This window comes from Phanerochaete carnosa (assembly GCF_000300595.1).
Source record: "Phanerochaete carnosa HHB-10118-sp unplaced genomic scaffold PHACAscaffold_3, whole genome shotgun sequence".
NCBI classification, from domain to species: Eukaryota; Fungi; Basidiomycota; class Agaricomycetes; order Polyporales; family Phanerochaetaceae; genus Phanerochaete; species Phanerochaete carnosa.
The window spans coordinates 1,228,046-1,246,295 of record NW_006767630.1 but is presented as its reverse complement, the minus strand read 5'-3'; the positions used below and the strand labels follow the sequence as shown (position 1 = coordinate 1,246,295).

At 54.1% G+C, this 18,250-nt stretch overlaps 6 protein-coding genes across 6 annotated transcripts; 2 read left to right on the top strand and 4 right to left on the bottom strand.

The window, feature by feature from the left end:
• Positions 1–286: 286 nt before the first annotated feature.
• On the bottom strand, positions 287–2,492 carry PHACADRAFT_251627 (uncharacterized protein). Its single transcript, XM_007393065.1, has 13 exons — positions 2,443–2,492; positions 2,289–2,383; positions 2,170–2,236; positions 2,072–2,118; positions 1,949–2,018; positions 1,614–1,891; positions 1,473–1,558; positions 1,289–1,420; positions 1,159–1,237; positions 804–1,108; positions 677–748; positions 553–621; positions 287–499 (listed from the first exon to the last, which is right to left on the bottom strand). Exons 1-13 carry the CDS (start codon positions 2,443–2,445, stop codon positions 390–392), a joined length of 1,413 nt encoding a protein of 470 aa, XP_007393127.1. The 5' UTR covers positions 2,446–2,492; the 3' UTR covers positions 287–389.
• A 690-nt stretch (positions 2,493–3,182) lies between these two features.
• PHACADRAFT_251625 (uncharacterized protein) lies at positions 3,183–5,541 on the bottom strand. Its single transcript, XM_007393064.1, has 14 exons — positions 5,499–5,541; positions 5,350–5,444; positions 5,227–5,293; positions 5,129–5,175; positions 5,008–5,077; positions 4,680–4,957; positions 4,531–4,616; positions 4,345–4,476; positions 4,202–4,280; positions 3,957–4,140; positions 3,768–3,885; positions 3,634–3,705; positions 3,512–3,580; positions 3,183–3,453 (listed from the first exon to the last, which is right to left on the bottom strand). The coding sequence occupies exons 1-14, from the start codon at positions 5,499–5,501 to the stop codon at positions 3,347–3,349; spliced, it is 1,407 nt and encodes a 468-aa protein (XP_007393126.1). The 5' UTR covers positions 5,502–5,541; the 3' UTR covers positions 3,183–3,346.
• Positions 5,542–6,970: 1,429 nt separating this feature from the next.
• On the bottom strand, positions 6,971–7,470 carry PHACADRAFT_192917 (uncharacterized protein; the record flags this gene model as incomplete). Its single annotated transcript, XM_007393063.1, has 4 exons — positions 6,971–7,071; positions 7,137–7,149; positions 7,225–7,264; positions 7,325–7,470. 4 exons carry the CDS (start codon positions 7,468–7,470, stop codon positions 6,971–6,973), a joined length of 300 nt encoding a protein of 99 aa, XP_007393125.1.
• An 835-nt stretch (positions 7,471–8,305) lies between these two features.
• PHACADRAFT_251622 (uncharacterized protein) lies at positions 8,306–10,909 on the top strand (the record flags this gene model as incomplete). Its single annotated transcript, XM_007393062.1, has 8 exons — positions 8,306–8,358; positions 8,424–8,560; positions 8,617–8,709; positions 8,894–9,370; positions 9,421–9,711; positions 9,764–10,008; positions 10,062–10,454; positions 10,509–10,909. The coding sequence occupies 8 exons, from the start codon at positions 8,309–8,311 to the stop codon at positions 10,752–10,754; spliced, it is 1,932 nt and encodes a 643-aa protein (XP_007393124.1). The 3' UTR covers positions 10,755–10,909.
• A 177-nt stretch (positions 10,910–11,086) lies between these two features.
• PHACADRAFT_206656 (uncharacterized protein) lies at positions 11,087–13,530 on the top strand. Its single transcript, XM_007393061.1, has 3 exons — positions 11,087–11,831; positions 11,885–12,883; positions 12,936–13,530. Exons 1-3 carry the CDS (start codon positions 11,505–11,507, stop codon positions 13,419–13,421), a joined length of 1,812 nt encoding a protein of 603 aa, XP_007393123.1. The 5' UTR covers positions 11,087–11,504; the 3' UTR covers positions 13,422–13,530.
• Positions 13,531–14,679: 1,149 nt separating this feature from the next.
• On the bottom strand, positions 14,680–16,035 carry PHACADRAFT_251618 (uncharacterized protein). Its single transcript, XM_007393060.1, has 2 exons — positions 14,981–16,035; positions 14,680–14,921 (listed from the first exon to the last, which is right to left on the bottom strand). The coding sequence occupies exon 1, from the start codon at positions 16,019–16,021 to the stop codon at positions 14,981–14,983; it is 1,041 nt and encodes a 346-aa protein (XP_007393122.1). The 5' UTR covers positions 16,022–16,035; the 3' UTR covers positions 14,680–14,921.
• Positions 16,036–18,250: the final 2,215 nt, after the last annotated feature.

Genomic DNA, 18,250 nt, shown 5'->3' with positions numbered 1-18,250 from the left:
TCACCACGGAGCGCAGCAACCGAGTCTAGTGCGACGGGATGCTTTTTTTCGGCCGGACTGGAGACCTGCCAGTCGAAGAAACCTCTGGAAACCGGTACCACCCACTAAGCGAAAACAGTCTCATCGGTCATGAAGCTCGAGCTATGTGGCATCCGGACGCACGCTATCAGAGGCCATGGGTCTACCAAACAACAGTGTTTGAGGTGTCTGTCCAAGTCAATACAGTGCCGCCGATTCGGTGCCGTCAGCAGCTGAGCACAAGTCGATGAACATTCGTTTGAGTTGTGGATGGTGTGTACACCGACGACCCGCGGATCCTTAAGAAAGAAGAGGCAGCATATCACGCTATTGGCAGTACAAATTACACATGGCGCAATCGCCGCGGCCCTCTACAGCTTGGCTAAAGGTGGACGACCAGCAGTCTTCAGGTCTGCCTCAATCTTATCCTTGTATTTCATAAATTTGGCGTCCAGGCCGTTCCACATCCCCGGTTCGTGCTCTAGTAAGCATATCAGCGAATGTACCCCGAGGATATTCAGGTGATTAGCATACCGTGCCGCTTATTTGTCTTCATGGCATACTCGGTAATGGTCATCATCATACTCGACTCGAACATGACCACTGAAGCGGGACAGTGAGCTACAATCAGTGCATGCAGTAGTTGAACAGCACTTACTGAGCGCCCCTTCTTGGACCTTGCGTGGGACCAGCTCTCCTTCTGAGGCGGCGGTGTAGACGTCTTCGGCCACTGGATAAGAAAATTCGCACAGCGCACCATGGTGTAAATGAGAATTTAAGCTTACCTCCGTGAGGGCAAAATCCAGTCTCGAAGCTCAGCGCACCGGGAGTGAACCCGTCGCTACGTCCTCCATACTGCCCATAAACCAGGCCCAGGACTTCCGAGGCAGTATTGCGGTGGAAATAAGGCGGTCTGAACGTCCTGTTCGCAACATCCCACCTCTCCTTAAAGATTGCAAAGTCTGCGAGTGCGACCCCGGATGTCTTAGAGCGCGCGGTGAGGACCGTGAAAATTGAGGGATCACTGTGGTCCTTGGTGAGACTTCCACAGGCGATAAAGGCGTCCAAATCGTATTTGTATGGGACATAGCTGGGATTTGCCGATCAGCATTAGTTACACGCAGGAGAACAATAACTCACTTCCCGTGCCAGGCGACGACATCGAACGGAGTATGCTCCTGCTTGCAGGTAAAGAGTCGGCTACCGAGTTTGTACGTGACTAAGGTAAGACGTGAGCCACGCAATAGCCGTCAGAGGTAGATGTCCTTGCCTTCCCAAAGCGTCTGATCGATATCGAAATGTGCTACCGGATGCTCAAAGTCGCGAGGATTAGCAAGGCCACTAGCCCCAAGAGGTCCCAGCTCGGGCAGCTCGTAATGCATGCCAAAAATCTCCTGGACGTCTGCATAAAATGGTAAGAGAAGTAGACTTTATTTTGCTCACTCGGAACTTACAGCCGACAGCCTTGCCATCCGGTAGCGTGACTTTCCACTTCAGCCCACGCTGCACGACGGCAATCTCCCCAGGAAATACCATCATCCTGCACATGTAACTGTCAGTGGGGGGTTTGGACGGTATGTCACCGCTGCCCTCACCTTCCAAATTCAGTCTGGATATCGAGTCTGCCGAGTACTGGAACGATCATAAAGTCACCATCGCTGTTGACGAACGCTTCCTTGCCCATGTTTGCGTTGCAAGCGTATATGTGGATCGCAATGCCTTCGCGGAGCATCGGACTGCCATTGCCCATCATCGTCTTGAGGCCATAAACGAAGGTGACCTGTTCGTTGGCAGGAGGTTCGTGTGGATGCCATGCAAGCTGCGTTGGGGTCATGATTTGCTTGGGGTCCAGGAGAGAAAACTCTGCCACGAGCTGCAAATGAAGGTTATAAGATTAGGGAGACACAAACGAAAAACGTGATGCACATACATATGGGTTCTGTTTCTCGGCAGTCACGAAGCCGCCATGAGCCACTGAGGGCTGAATGCGATAGAACCACCTAAGAAGCATTTTTAAGTTTTTTTTACGGGAGTACGCTCTAACAAGGCCTACGAATGCTGGTTCTGGTTTCTTGGGACAGTGAACGGGGTGCCATTAACCTGTGGGTGTGCATTAGCCGATATAGGCATGTTGCGACTTGCAATACCTACCCCTTCAGTATACAATCCGTACTTGCTCTTTTGCGGGTTATTTTGTCCGATAGGGAGGGTATCTGGCCTGACAGACTGCCAATGAGTGACATGGAGAAACGGACTCTAGGACGACTCACAGAGCTTCGGAGGCGAATGTATTGCCGAAACCAACCTGGTAGCAATAAGGGTCACCCTTGCCTCGACCAATGGCATATCCGCCCTGTGCAGTCGCCTAACATTGGCTATGGTGTCAACATACCAAGCGGACTTCAAGTTGAAGTACGAACGCACCATACTAATATTACTTCACGGGAGGGTATTGACTGAGAGGCGGGAGGTGGCGATTGCAATGGTGGGTGGAACCGTGCCGCATCTATCGTTTTTATACGCCTCCATGGTGTTTGTGTAACCCAGCGTCCGCCGGATGAGCAAGCTTCGGCGCGCAGGGATGAAGCAAACTTGGCAGAAGCGGCTCAACGCCAGGCACTGCGATTTGCTTGTTTGGGGCATCTTCTCCCACCTATAGCATTGCATAGTTCGGCGGATTGGCCGAGAAGCTCCAGGTCGCGACTAGCGGTGGTACTTACATCTCCGGGAGACCCCTTTGGGATGTATTTTCACTCATGAGAAGGGAGAAACAGGTCAAGAATGTCAAGTGACAGGCCGACGGTCGGTTTGAGCCTCTCAGAGCCAGGAGGATCAATGAAAGAGATAGCCAGCCAAGGCCGCTGTGTCTATCACGCGAACGGAGGGTAGAAAACGGCCTAGCGGAATGATGTCAAAGCCTGTAGACGTGCGGAACCCGCAGGCCGCAGTGACCAGCGTGACAAGCCCGTGATGAGCCGTGACGCATCACTGGACTGTGCGCCACGGCCGCTCGAAGAGCGCGTGCCACGACTCGGAAGAATGTAGAGCAAATAATGAGGCCTTGAGCTTGCTGAGGAGTCAGCATTCTCCAATGATATAAACTTTCGAATGCCTGTCTTAGGGCCCCGCGTCAGTCGAATACTTCTAGTGTAGAGGCATAACAAGCTGAGACGCTGCTCCAGGGGCAGACTACGCCATTTCATTGCTTCCAGCGAACAGTATACATATATATCGGGTCCCATGGAGTGACGGCTACGAGAGGATTCGGTGATCAAACCAAGGCTCCCAACGATCGCTAGCAAACATGTTGCGAGTTCTTTCAGCGAGTTCAGAGGCCAGGGATGGGAGGCAAGCCAGCCGCCTTCAGATCAGCTTGAATCTCGTCCTTATGCTTCAGGAACTTCGCTTCCAAACCCTTCTTCCCACCTTCACCCGCTGCCATCGGTTTATCAGCCAAGTATCGAGATATCGTGAGAAAGAAAATGGTGCTCACGTCGACGTCTGTTGCCCTTGGCAGCGTACTCAGTAAGAGTCATCAGCATGCTCGTCTCGAACACCGCCACTGAATGCAGAAAATTAGTAGACGAGAGATTTCTGTAATTCAAATAAACTTACAGCGAATCCCCTCGAGATACTTTACCGGCTTCAGCTCCATGTTGGAGGCCGCATCATACGTATCGCCATTCGCTAAGCCGGTCATCAGCACCTAAGCCTCCAGGTTGAGCATTGCGAGACGGTATATCACGTACGTCCATGCGGACCAAATCCAGTCTCAAGGAGCAGTGCACCAGGCTTGAAGTCGCCAACAAAACCAAAGTCGCCGGAGATGATTCCAAGAATCTCGGAGGCAGTGTTGCGATGGAAATACTGACATACATCCATGGTTCTCGTCAGCGAACCCTGTCCTGCGGAAGATCGAAAGGAGCAAGGTAACACACCGGCGGTCTGAACGTCTTCTCGGCGACGTCCCACCTTTCGCCGGCGAACACAAAATCGGCGAGTGCTACGCCTGAGGTTTTCGAGCGCGCAGTGAGGACTGTCCAGATCGACGGATCAACATGGTCGCGAGTAAGGCTGCCGAGAGAGATGAAGGAGTCGAGGTTATACTTATACGGGACATAACTGGCGGCCAGCCGCTGTCGTCAGCAAGGGAGATGACTTGGTAAAATCTGGTGCAACGTACTTGCCGTGCCATGCCACGATATCGAAGGGCGTGTGATCTTGATTACACGTGAAGAGCTGGCCACCAAGCTTGTAGATAACTGAGGGTTGCATGTGACGCAAGAAATCAGCACTCCCCACGTTCGGATGTATAATTACGCGCACCTTCCCAGGCGGTTTGGTCAACGTCGAAATGAGCCACCGGGTGCTCGAAGTCGCGAGGATTCGCGAGTCCATGGGAGCCGATGACACCAAGGTCAGGGAGCTCATAGTGCATCCCGAAGATCTCTTGAATATCTGCGCAAAAGCTATCAGAAAGCAACATTGCAAGATCAAGTCAACAAAACCCACAGCCCGTTGCACTACCATCTGGTAGAGTAACTTTCCACTTCAGTCCCCGCTGTACAACCGCGATCTCGCCCGGGAAGACCAGCAACCTAGGCAAGTAAATAATGTCATTGACTTTTCATAGAAGAATGTGTAGATCATTGACAACTCACTTGCCCAGCTCAGTCTGGATATCAAGCCGGCCCTGTACAGAAACAATAAGGAAGTCCCCATCACTGTTCACAAATGCTTCTTTCCCCATGTCTGCATTGCACGCATAGGTATGGATGACGACACCCTCACGGAGCATCGGGCTGCCGTTTCCGATCATCGTCTTGATGCCATAGATAAAATTAACTTTCTCGTTCGCCGGTAGGACGTCTGGGCTCCAAGCGACACGTGCAGGTGTAACGCTTTGCGTGGGGTCGCTGAGGGAAAACTCAGCAACGAGCTATACAGAGGCTGCGTCAGCGGAAGCTGCAAAGACAGGAGAAAACGAACAAATGGGTTCTGCTTCTCGCGTTTGACGAAGCCCTGATGAGCGACAGAAGGGCGGATACGGTAAACCTTACTAAAATCACACATGAGGAAATACGAGCACACGAGATTTGGACGAACGAACTTTTGCTGATTCTGCGCCCTCGGGGCGGTAAACGTCGTACCATTAATCTGTGACTTGGGTCAGAAAGAAAGAGTCACATTACAGAGAGCAAACCTTACGCCTTCGGTGTACAGCTCGTACTTATTCTTCTGTGGCATGTTCTGGCCTATTGGCAGGACATTGGGACTATTGCACGGATCATTAATATGGTAATCCCAAGCACTTGCTGATATAGGCCTTACATAGCTTCCGACGTGAAGGCGTTACCGAACCCGACCTGGTAGCGGTATGGGTCGTCTCGGCGACGAGAGATAGAATAGCCTGTTTGAGCAGCTGCCTGAATGCAGATTGAGCATTAAAGGCATTCGAGGATGGGCGAGAGGGTGTATACCATGGTGAAGACTAACGAGTATTAGCGAGTATCACAGTTCGAGGTAGCATCGTGCTGCGAATGCGTGTTTTATATCCTGATCGTATTGACCACGCTCGGTAATCGTGAGTGTGTAAAAGGACGTAGTCCTGACATACCACGGGCTCAGCTGCCGAGTCTTGGGAGGGCACGGGTCTCAGACGCACTTTCGCCAGATGTCCCGTACAATGATGTCTGCAATACAACGGCAAGCCATGTCGGCCGACTGATGATGTTTGACTGTAAATTGCTTTGTCTAGCGTCAACTTGAGGCTTCCGAACGGTGGGGATGACATACACATCTTCTTTGAAGATGGCAACATGAGATCCGACGTCCACATTTGGTACTTATTGTCAAGGTTGGCCGTAAACAATCTTATGCAGGCAAGGACTAAGCGAGGATCTGGTGAATGTTTAGTAACGGTTCAATTGCTCGGCGTGGGAGCGTGTCAGCCGAGATGACCAGGGATTCTGAAGTCTGGCGACAGGACACCGGACACCCGCTGACTGTCTAGAGCCTGCATCAGCGCATCAGCGGCATTCGCGAAATGCACTTGGCAGCCGGTTCCTCAATTCTTGGCCTCTCTCGTTTCCTTATTCTATGCGGCGTCGCAGCCATGCATGATGGAGTGGTCCAAAAACTTACACCATAGCTGGAAAAAGAGTGCATTTGCTGTGAAGTAAATCGCCAAGTTTCTGCCCCTTTGAGCAGGAGCTGTTCGCCTGTCCCTGCGTTGAATTGATGTAAATATATTCGGCAATGTGGACTCGCAGACTCGCCTCTATGCGCCCTAATGCATACGCAGAAAATGCGGACTATCCCGAGAGCCGGGTTTTGCAGGATGCATTCGATGGTTAGTGCGTCGCTCGTCTCCATCAGCGCGTCACAACGCCACGAAGCTGCCACCGTTGCCGGCCCTGGCTATTGAGCGCCCAATGAAGCCCTGCTATCGACGTACCCCAAGCATCGTAGGCGAAGGCATCGTAGACCTTCCGGCTTTGGATTACTCAGGCAAAACTGCGCACATTATGTGCATGCCATCACACGCCTTCCTCTAGTATCGCAAGACGTGGGGAGCCGCATGTACAGCATCCAGCCGGCGACGATGCTCACCCTAGGCCACAACGTGTTAGTATCGGATTGCCCGCGATTCGAATGATCAAGTATGTGGGTCTCGCGTTCGCACTGGAGGTGCAACGGGATGATTTTCGAATTGGAGGCCCACTACTCAATCAATAAACATCCAGAAAGCAGGAATCGTCTACCAGGCAAGAGCAATCTCATCGTTCGGGAGGCTCGAGCTGTATAGATACGTCGAGCATGGCCGCTTAGCAGACCTGTGACCTAGCATGCTGCTGAATGTCACAATCCGCAGAGTGTCACCGGTTCGGTGCCATCGATACAGGCTACGCACCATTCGACCGTAGTCCTCTACAGGACCAAAAGTGGAAAATCAGCCAGTTCCGTTCCGTTCCGCTTCGATCTCGTCCTCCAGAAACATCGCGTGTAGACCGTCTGATGTTCCTGGCTCGCGCTCCGGTATGTCCTCATCAGCTAACATGCGTAAAGAAGTTCAGATGATTACTGTATTATGCCGCCTCTTCGATTTCGCGACGTACTCGATGGTGGCCACTATCACACTCGACACAATCACTGAAGTGCAGAAATGAGTCACAGTAGCGCACGCAGAAGACAAATAACACTTACTGAGCGTCTCTTCTTGCACTTGGCATGAGACGAGTTCTCCCTTTAAGAGAAGAACTCAGTCTCGAAGCTTAGTATACCAGGAGTGAACTCGTCACTACACCTTCCATATTGTCCATAGATCAGGCCCAAAGTCTCCGGTATGGTGTTGCGGTGGAAGTACGCCGGCCTACGTGTTTGTTCCACAAAACCCCACATCTCTGAAGATTGCGAGAAATTGTGGGCGGAAAGTTGGATATCTTGGAGCATACTGTGAGGACGATAAAGATTGACGGGTCCGTTGAAGCTAGAAGGACCAAAAGAGTACGGTAGTCCGGATAACCGACTACGAGCCAAGGCCCGTTGTGCCTATCGTACATACACGAAGTGTATAATGAGAAGGAAACGGCCCAGCAGGATGTTTGATGATGTAAGAGCCCGCAGAGAAAGGTACACACAGTGTAAGCGGAGTGAGTAGATCCCCCTCGTCGCGACAGGAACAGCGTTTGTGCAGATCACAGCAGGCTGAGTTTTCTCACCGAGACTGATATTTCTTGCAAGGATCGTGGCGTGGACGAGAGTGGCTATGTTGCAGCAAAACTCTTCTTCTCGTGGATGCGCCTGTATTGGAGGACTAGATCCGAGATACGGTCAAAATGACAAGACGATAAAAGTAGAGTATAGCAAGTCGCTCTCACGTTGGCCATCTTCCTGAACGCTGCCATCTGGGGACACGACGATCGCCTTCAGGGTTAGACTCTTATCCCCGTGGTGGGCGGACCCATCCAGTTCCACGACGAACGGTGGTGAAGTTCGGAAGATGTGAAAGTGAAGGATAGTCTGAGCAAGCGAAACCATTTGCAGCCATAAGGTGTGGGCAACTTAGATGAATTTTGGACTACGTGGGATGTCCAGGCTCTGGGCAATCGCCTGCGGCGAGTGCGCGGTGGAAGAGAGGAGAGCGTGGTAAACCTTGTACCGGCATAACCGGTCCGTTCCAAGGGTAATGTAAATTCGAGTGGATTTGGGACGGTCGACTGGGAGCGCTGGCTATAACACGCTTACGACGTTCCCAGATTTTCGCATTGCAGTTTGGACAACCACCACCATGTCGGGTACTGACGCCAAATTTCCCATCGACCTCAAACAGCTCAAGCAGTACGTGATTTCCGAGCTCTGCAGATAGACGGGGAGGCTAACCGTGTCTCCGATCTCGATCCTAGGCTGAAGCTCGACCCGAGCAATCCCCAACTCACCGATGAGCAACTCTCAACGCTCAAGCACAACATTCAGCTGATGCGGGATGCCATCGTGCTCTTTACTGCCACTGGTGCGGCGCGCGGGGTCAGCGGGCATACTGGCACGTAACGCCTAGTCGTTTTCGACGTGCTGAGATAGCTGATGCCCCCAGTTCAGGCGGTGCATATGACACAGTGCCTGAGGTTAATATGCTGTTATCTCTCTTCAACCACTCAAATAAATTCGTGCCAATCCTGTTTGACGAAGCCGGTGAGTGCCCCTTTTCCATTGAGTGATGATCTGCGTTGTTTGGCCCGCATGTCATCACAGACATTGTGTGTCTGTCGTTGCTGGCTCCTATCCTTGCTAAATTGAGTATACCATGCAGCATTGACACGCTACTTATTGTACAGGTCGCGTTAGGGTGAAGTCGCTGACCATTTCTTTCCATCAGGTCACCGTGTCGCTACGCAGTACCTTGTTTCCGCCATCGACGGACACATCCCCCCTGAGCATCTTCTTCACTATCGTGAAGCAAACTCCAAGCTCCCTGGTCATCCTGAGCTCGGTCTCACTCCTGGAGTCAAATTCTCGTCCGGCCGTCTCGGTCACGTCTGGCCATGGATCAACGGTGTCGCCCTCGCTAACCGTGACAAAACTGTCTTTTTGCTCGGCTCTGACGGTTCTCAGCAAGAAGGCAATGATGCTGAGGCTGCCCGTCTCGCCGTCGCTCAGAACTTGAACATCAAGCTGATCATCGATGACAATGACGTCACCATCGCCGGACACCCCTCTGAGTACTTGAAGGGCTATGACATCGGCAAGACCTTGGCTGGTCACGGCCTCAAGGTTGTCACCGTCCAAGGAGAAGACACCGCCGCCCTCTGGTCCGCCTTGGTCGAAGTCATCAACTACGATGGCCCTGCTGCCGGTACGTGTCCAAGTCAGCCGTATATACGCGCGCCGCTAACTATCGCTCAGTTATTGCCAAGCGCCTGATGGCTCCTGGTATTGCCGACATAGAGGGTACCCCTCACGGTCACGATGTCGTCCCCGTCAAAGCCGCCCTTAAGTACTTCGAGGCTCGCGGATTCCCTGCCGAGTTTGCTGGTAACATCCTCAACAACATCAAGCCGTATGCTCTTCCCTACCTCTATATCGGCTCAACCAAGGAGCTTGGCGCTAACCGTGTCATTTTCGGTGAAGCGGTAAATGGTGTACTCGACAAGCTCGGGAAGGAAGAGGCCGCCAAGAAGGTTATGGTCATCGACAGTTAGTGGCAAGACTCCTGGATGCTGAATTTGAAGCTAATCAGGTTCTTTAGGCGACCTTGAGGGTTCTACTGGCCTGAAGGTCATCCACCAGAAACACCCAGAGGTTTTCATTCCGTCTGGTATCATGGAGCGCGGCAACTTCAGCGCTGCCGCCGGCTTCGGTTTCGACAAAGACAAGTTCGGTGTCTTCTCGACCTTCGGCGCTTTCTTGGAGATGGTCATCTCCGAGATTACCATGGCACGCCTCAACTTCTGTAACGTTCTCTGCCACTTCTCGCACTCCGGTGTTGACGAGGTTTGTGCCTATTGTTTTCTCGAATGAGGATTTACTAACAGTTTGTGGCGCAGATGGCGGACAACACCTGTCACTTCGGTATCAACCACTTCTTCGCCGACAACGGTCTCGCTGACACCGAGTCATATCTCTACTGGCCTGCGGATGGCGCCCAGATGATCAAGATCGTCGAACGCGTTTTCTTCGAGCGTGGCCTTCGCTTCGTTTTCTCCACTCGTTCTAAGGTCCCCTACATTCTCAAGGAGGATGGCCAGACCCGCTTGTTTGGTGACAACTACCAGTTTGTTCCTGGCAAGGACGAGGTCATTGCTGAGGGAACCGCGGGATACGTCGTCTCTTTCGGGGACATGGTCTACCGCTCTTGGGATGCTGTCCTTCGCTGCAGACAGGAGGGTCTCAACGTTGGTCTGATCAACAAGCCGACGCTCAACATTGTCGATGAGGAGGTACGTGCACGTATACAAATTCTCAGTTGTGTTACTCAATCCCTTCCTCCATAGACGATCAGGAAGGTTGGTTCCAGCCCCTTCGTCCTCGTTGTGGAGTCCTTGAACCAGAAGACTGGTCTCGGGTTGAGGTTCGGTACCTGGCTCTTGGAGCGTTCTCTCACGCCCAAGTACGCCTACATGGGCACCAACAAGGAGGGCTGTGGCGGCCTTACCGAGCAGATCCCCCACCAGGGTCTCGACCCCCAATCGATCATCCTCAAGATCCGCCAGCTTTCGCAGGGATCCCAGAGGGCGTAGACAAAATAACAATGTTCCTGGCGTTGTCCCAGTGTACAGTAGGATAGAAGGATATTCGCTAGAAAGGAAACAGCCAAAGTGTACTTACTCACAAACAAACCAATTGTTCTCGACGCGTAGTGCGCAGGAGACTTACGATTGTTGTCGAAACAGCCAGTCAATATTATTTGCAGCAGGTCTAATTGGATTCGAGCGGGCTTGCTCGGGATTCTCTGCTGGGGAGATTATCTAAGTGGGAGAATTACTACATATGGTAAGAGGATCCGATTATCGGGTGAATGGGGATTTCACGGGGAGGGTTACCAAGTTTCCCACAGTCTGCCTTCATTTGCGACAATATCCTTACCCTCGAAAATATATCCAACAAGTCCTCGTCCTCGAAATTGTTACGAAAATGTGAGCAACATTTCTTGTTTATCTCTTCGAAATAACTTCATGTCATGGCTGCATGGCTTGTCCGCGACATTCATTCATCGCCCGTGCATTGGTCCATGTCATCACCATCCCTTCATGTGAATCACCTACGTTGCGGGCTTTATTGGGTTGCAAGAACTCATGAAGGCCGATGTACGACGGAGAATAGTGTAGCTGGACGGGTTACGCTTGTGCTTTGAATGTCTGTTTCGTATGGTGTTTCCGCTTCACAAAGGATCTGTTGACAGCTGTCATTCGAGTCCTCGTCGTGAACAAGTCTAATCGCCTTCATGACTTAGGGAGGGTCCTCTACCACCAGACAACACTGTCCACAGTATGACCGCCACCCTCGCCTCCCAGCCACTATCGCTCTCCGGGGGCACTCCGCAGCCCGGAGATGTAGTCGCTCACCTGCAGCCCCAAGCCACAGTTGTGCAGCCGGAACAGCCTGTGAAACGTCGTCCGGGTCGTCCGAAGGGTAGCGGCAAGAAGGCCATCGACCTCAGTACGGAGCCCAAGATCAAGCGTCCCGTTGGGAGGCCTAGGAAGGATGGTTTGCCTGCGGGCTCGGTGGGGCCGAAGAAGCCGGGCAGACCGAGGAAGAGGGCCCCAGGGAGTTTTGCCACTCCGACGAATCTGCAGTCACCCGGGCCACCATATCCAGTGCGTGGCGTCCCTTGCATCTGCTCCAGGTACCTAACTACCATACTTCGTAGCCCCCAGCATTCGTTGATCCAGCGCAATGGGCCTCGATATCGGCACCGATGGCGTCCCTGAGTGTGCGAGCACCTCCGAGTATGAACTTCCCCCTTGACCCCAGCCTCGATCGCGACAACTGGGCCGAGCTCGCGAGACACCGTACGGACGCGTTCTTGCACGCTTTGGTGACCGCGCTCTCCGCCCCCAACCCGGTCTCCGCTGCGGGCTCGAGCGTTGAAGATGCTTTTCGGGCACACCTGGCGTCGCTGACTCCGAACCCAAAGAATAACAACATGCCCAGCATTCCTGCACTATACTCCATCCTGAAGACCTTTTGGCTGCCGTCTTCGCCTGCCTACTTCGCCCTTACGGCATCCGCGTCGACCCAGCGAAGCACCCCTTCTGAGTATCGTTTCCTCTACTGGGACCCCCAACCACTTGTCTTCAACGGCATCGCCTGTCCCATCTGTGCGACGCCCCTCATTAACAAGGGCCGTATCAGTTCTGGGCCGATCAAGATTTACGACCTCGGCAAACCATTCTTTATCATAGGCTGCGAGTACGTCTGCCGCTCGCTGGTGTGCCTGCCCGGACAGCAAGGAGAAGGTCGTCGCTTCGCAAGCACAGACACTTCCATCTTACGCGCTCTTCCTACGAAGCTCAAGGACGAGTTCCCGGCGCGGCTCATTCAGGGTGCCGGACCGACTCCTGATATGGGACCCGGTGCGGACGTCTGGAGCTGGAGGGGCATGGGGGTCTCTACTGGGCTCTGGGACATGGTCAGGGTCTCGTTGCGTTCGGGCTTGCATAAGGATGTTATCTTGGGTGTCGTTCACGCGGTGATACAGGGGCTGCCAGACGAGCCCTGGGCCATGCAACCATCACAGCTCGGGATGGAGGAGAAGCGGGACAATGCAGAAGAGCCCGAAGCGGCCGATATGTCCAACACTAATGAGGGCCAAGGTCCGTCTAATGAGGATGATGAGCAGGAAGTTGATAACACACTAAACAAGGGGGTGCGTGCGCTGCTTGATCATGCAATTCTCGTCCAAGCTGATTTCTCCTCAGGGACCTGAAACCGAGGAATTCCAAGAAGCCTGGGCTACTCAGAATAATCAGCCTGAGGCAAGTGGTAGCACCATGCCTGAGGCTGGGCCAAGCGACCCAAACATGAATAATCAAGTCGCCGTTCCGCCTCCCCCTGCAGACTACAACCCATACGCGCCTCCGCCCAATCCCTATGGTATTCCATTTGGCTACCCGCCTTATGGATACTATCCGCCCCCTCCCGGGCACCCGCCTCCTCCTCAACCTCCCAGCACTCTGAAGAGGACGTTCGCTTTGGTCGACAGTGACGGAACTGAACCTACCCCGCGCCGTGTGCGGCACTGTGTCAAGTGCGGCTCGAACGAGTGTAAGGGTAAAGGTGGCCGCACCTTCTGCGTGAACCCTTGCCAGGATTGCGGGAAGTTGGATTGCAAGGGTAGGAATAGCAAGCGCCCAGACCGAACATGCGCAGATGCTTGGTCGCCCACCGAATCGTCGTCGTCGTAAGATCGCGATCTGCTGTCAGCGACGTGCATGTATGTTTTCCGCACTTATGGTCGCGATCACGCCTTCATACCTGTACTTCTACAAAATTTGAATGACAAATGAGAGCTGCACTGCTATGCTATGCGTGTCGACTTGAGCGCCACAGTGACCCTTTGATACGAACGTTCCTCACATGAGTGCGGAGTTGGAACTTCGTCCTTGCTACCGAACCACCGCTAGCTGTCGCCCACATTCCCGTCCTGCTGTATGGACGAACGCCGGCTACGCCTAGCAAGCGATAAAGCGTGCAGCAGATTGTCTGTCCTATGCCGCAATGTCTCACAGGTATCTCATAGACCTGACAGCTTTGATGCCGCTTTGACTTTGACGACCCTGAAGACGCGCTTTTGCAGCTCGACCTCGGCCTTTCAACTAGCAAACGTCGAGCCCAGCAGTCCACCCGACATCCGACGCGCAGCACCCAGAGAGATGTCTTAACACCCCGCACGTGTTGACGCTGTACGCCCCACCCCTCGCACGCTCTTCGGATCTGTCCAGGTGGAAACCCCCCAGGACCGGCCGATGCTTGCCGCCCCGATCAGCGACGACGCCTTGCAGCGACCAGTCCAGACCCCGTACTGCGTGCCGATTGGCGACTCGACTCGCCCTTTCCCTGATGGTGAAAGGTTCCCCGCAGCGGCTGAGTGGCTCCTCCCCCACAGGACACGCCGGGCTACACTGGGCCCGCCCACGCCAGCCCGTGTTCCCTTTTGGTCCTTCGACGGCGACGATGGAGGTGTTTTTGAGTTTCAGGAGCTGCCCGTAGGTGGGGCCTCGCGACCCGCGGCGGTGACAGTTGTACATACCGCGTACACAACATCACACAAGGTACGCCGCGCACCCTTTTCTGTCAGCGCCGCTTTTCTCACGCGTTTCTCGATTTTCGACACGTTCATCTGCGGGGAGTGAAGCCGCCGGCAGATGACACGAATGGCCAGTTACAACACCTTGGTACACGTCTGCGACGACGGCTATCTGCCGTTTAGAGTTGGTACCACCCGCAAGGCGGCGTTCTGATTAGCTTGTTCAGTTTACCGTAGTGTAAGTTGTTTGTTACCAAATATGTCGGGGTGTAGGTTGGAATTGGATTATTAATTTTTCACACGACTGTTGAAGAAAATGTTGCAAGACTACGAAGATCATCCTTCGAGATTTCTTGGACCGACACCCTCCAATGTCATTTTCCAGGGCACTTTATCATAGAATAGAAAATACTCTCGAAAACTATAATACACGTTGAACAATCACGTTGAGAAAGACAACTAGACGTAGAGGAGGAACGGAACAGAAGTGGAAGATGCTACATATTAGCGGCCGACGACTACAATAAGTGCCAGAAGACACGAGACAGCTGACTTGGGGGAGAAAATATTCGTGCGATATATGCTGGTACGAGCCGCCCGTATCACATTCTAACGAGGGTCCAACGGCCTCGTACGCGCATGCAAAGAGGAAAAGGAGCTGACGAGTAAAATTTCATTAATACCGGTACGCATTCACGGGCGCGACGGCAACTGCACCTAGTCATGGCCGACTGCAGCGGGCCGAATCGGGGGAAGCGTGATGGCGTCGTCTGTGCGTGCAGGCATGCTGAACCTTCTGCGCCCGTCATAACCGCTCTTGGAGAACCGCTTCGACGTCGCGTCGTCCTCGTCGAGCTCGTCGTCCTCTTCGATAGCCTCTGACTCCTCCGAACCGTGACGGACGTCGTCCCAGCCCGCAGGGCCGAGTAACGCACGCTTGGCGTTCGGCGGGCCCAGTGTTTGAGAGGCTAGGCGCTTGAAGGACGGCCGGTACGACGCCGACGCCGCACTATCCGAGTCCGCACCAACCGACGACTCGCGCGGGGAATCAGAAGACGGCTCGGCTTGTTGGTGCATGCGATACTGGTCTTGAGCAGGATAGTGATGATCGTGTTGTTGCTCATGATGGTGCTGCTGATGCTGCTGCTGAGGCGACCCGAAGACATCTGCCAGACTGCTCGACAAGCTACTCGGCCGTTCGCGATTGAGTAAGTCGCCTATCTTGCTGGAGGGGTCGGATGTCTGCTGGTGCTGAGTTTGCCTGACTGAGGAAGGTATAGGGGTCAAATTTCCCACGGTACCAGCCGCCTGCGCAAAATGTGGCGGGCTCATGTTGACCTGTCTCTTGACGTCTGGTGCGCTGGAACCCGCAGGCATCGTGCCTCGTCGCTTCGGAACCAAGTTCAAGATTGTAGGCGCCTTCCTGGCCAAGACAGCCTGCTCGTAGCTCTTGAGGTCGTCGGCGTCCCCGTGCAGCGTCGTCCGCACGCTCGAGTACGACATTTGAGGATGCTGGCGCATGCGGTCGTCTTGGACTTGCTGGTCGACCTGGTTGGTCTGATGCTGGTTCTGTCGCTCGCGCGCTTTGGGCCCAAGACTCAGGCTGAAGCTGCCAGTGGGGGCAAAACTGTTGATCTCTTGCGTGGTACCCGGACCAAGGATCGGAGGGGTCTTCATGCTGGGCAAGCTCGCCACCCGAGAATGCCTTCTGCTCGGGCTTGGCCTGCCAGCGCCGGAGGTGATGCTAGAGCCAGCCATGCCAGCACCGAGCTGCTGTCCTGGACCGGTAGGTGTCTGCAGCGGGAAGAGAGGTGTGTTTGCTCCGGGACCAGTCAACGGCGTACGCATATACTGCTTCCAAAATTCCCTCAGCTCCTTCGAATCCAGCGCCTCTCTACCGCCTGCACTCAGCAGCCCTCCGTTCTTCAGTGACGCGATCAGCTCTGGTGTAGGTGTCGGTAAACTCAGGCCCATGTTGCTCGAGCTTCCGACTGACGACTGGCTGGTGTGGCTTGTCTGCGAACTGGCATCATTCGCCGACGCCTCTGTGTGCAAGGAAGTGCTGGATGAATTGGCACTATGGGTGTTGCCTTCGGCGTGCGCGAAGTGACTAAGTGCGGAGAAGAAAGGCGCGGAGTCATTGGCAAGCCCGGCCAGCACATTGGGATCATCCAAAGACATCAGACCAAAGGCGCTAGAAAAACCGCCCTCACCCGCGCCATCGTCTTTGCGTGCGTTGTTCTGGTATGGAATTGTCGGGCTCGCAGACTCTGCAGTGAACGGCCTACGCTGCGTATGATCCATCGGAAGATGCACGCTGCTGGAATTGGCCGAAGATGGGACGCTGACACCGCTGTCACTGCCATAGTCGTCGCTCAATTCCTCCGATCGTCTTTGATGACTGGAAGAGTGTCCTTGAGTGGTGTGATGCTGAGGGAAGGGTATGCCTCCACCGTAGCCTGCAGCGGTTGGGTTGGCATCAGAACCAGAGGAATGGCCAGAGGCACAGGATATGCCTGAGAATGGCGCTGCGTGCGTGGGAGGATGGGACGATAGCGCCGCGCTCCCTCCTCCCGCTGGAAAGGACTGGCCGTCATCGGCGTATTCTGCGAGGTCCTTGTCGGTGTACGGGTGTCCTGGCTGGCCCCATACCAGCGCTTGCGAAGACGCCAAGTTGTAGCGGGCGTACGTCGCGCCATCGGTGTTGTACATGCCCGGCATGACGGTACCAGCATTGCCCATACCGGCAAGTGCACCGTTTGGAAGCACTCCTGCCCGGCTAAGTAGCTCCGCCTGGGCCCGATATCGCGCCAGCATCTCAGATGTAGGTTCGGCTGCTTCACGAGCGCCAGTAGACATGGGGAGCGACGGCGCGGTCGACGGGCGAGGATCGTATGGGTTAGGCGCATACATTGATGCAGCAGAAAGAGGATAATCGGCCGGGAGGTACATAGAATTTAGTCCACCCTGCGCCGCACCCGGCGGCATGAGGAACTCCTCTGGGAGGCGTCCGCCGAGAGGCAGGGACCCACGATGAGACGAATTGGGTAGAGTGTTGGGGGGTGGATGCCCAGGCCCAGCAGGGGCGGTCTGGCGGTGGAATTTGACGTATGTGCATCGGCACTTTCGCTGAACGCACTTGGCTGCACAAGATCAGAAACATGATTAGGGCTATCTGGGTCTAGAACACTCGGACGTCCGACGTACAGCACGGGTTACAACCGTCACATGGGAGGCTGGAGGTGACACATTGATCACAAGCTTGCTTTGACGTGGTAGCTCTCGAAGCCGCAGCCGTCCCCTTACGTCTATTATTGGGGGCAGTCGTGGTTGGAGGCTTCTCTGACGCGTGGCACTTGTTTATGTGACGGGACAGGAGGTCACTGGTAATGACGATGTGGACAATTATTATCATAACAACTCGGAAAAAAGCGTGGACTGCACTTACCTGCGCGCAAACTGATCCCCACAGTGCTGACACTTATACGGCCGGTCCCCGGTATCTGTGCGAGAAAATAGCCGTTAACTCGGTCCTATAGCAAGGCGTTGGAGTGAGGACGGCGGCACAGCAGAGTCTTGAACATGATGAGGACGGAGGTCGCGCGTAGGTTGTGCCACAAGGTAGCCACCGTTCCCCACGTCATGACTGCCGAAGCTGCACAGCCTCTTGGGAAAAGCGCCATAGATATCGAGATGACTTACGAGAACGCATATGCCGAGCGACATGTTGAGGTCTTGTGAAGGTGGAATTACAGACGGGACACTGTGGAGAGAGACGAAGAACGTGAATGGGCGGGGTCGTTTGGTGTGGGCTGAATATATGGAGCGGGCGCATACCTTGTGATCGCCGGCCATACTGTATTGCTAGGTGGAGGTGTACGAGGAGTGGAACTTGCAAAGGAGACTGGGAGTCGGGGGAGGAGGCGGTGTGCAGCGAGAGGAGAGGAGAGGAGAGGAGAGGAGAGGAGGAGTGGATTATTGCTGATG

Coding starts and splice junctions, on each gene's coding strand:
- PHACADRAFT_251627 (XM_007393065.1), bottom strand. Junction 2,119..2,169: donor ACGGATTGTATACTGAAGGG/GTAGGTATTGCA, acceptor GCACACCCACAG/GTTAATGGCACCCCGTTCAC. Junction 622..676: donor GGTCCAAGAAGGGGCGCTCA/GTAAGTGCTGTT, acceptor GTCCCGCTTCAG/TGGTCATGTTCGAGTCGAGT.
- PHACADRAFT_251625 (XM_007393064.1), bottom strand. Junction 4,958..5,007: donor GCGAGAAGCAGAACCCATTT/GTTCGTTTTCTC, acceptor GCCTCTGTATAG/CTCGTTGCTGAGTTTTCCCT. Junction 3,581..3,633: donor GTATCTCGAGGGGATTCGCT/GTAAGTTTATTT, acceptor TTCTGCATTCAG/TGGCGGTGTTCGAGACGAGC.
- PHACADRAFT_206656 (XM_007393061.1), top strand. CDS start 11,505: ATGACCGCCACCCTCGCCTCCCAGCCACTATCGCTCTCCGGGGGCACT. Junction 11,832..11,884: donor CACCCGGGCCACCATATCCA/GTGCGTGGCGTC, acceptor CATACTTCGTAG/CCCCCAGCATTCGTTGATCC. Junction 12,884..12,935: donor ATAACACACTAAACAAGGGG/GTGCGTGCGCTG, acceptor ATTTCTCCTCAG/GGACCTGAAACCGAGGAATT.
- PHACADRAFT_251618 (XM_007393060.1), bottom strand. CDS start 16,021: ATGGCTGGCTCTAGCATCACCTCCGGCGCTGGCAGGCCAAGCCCGAGC.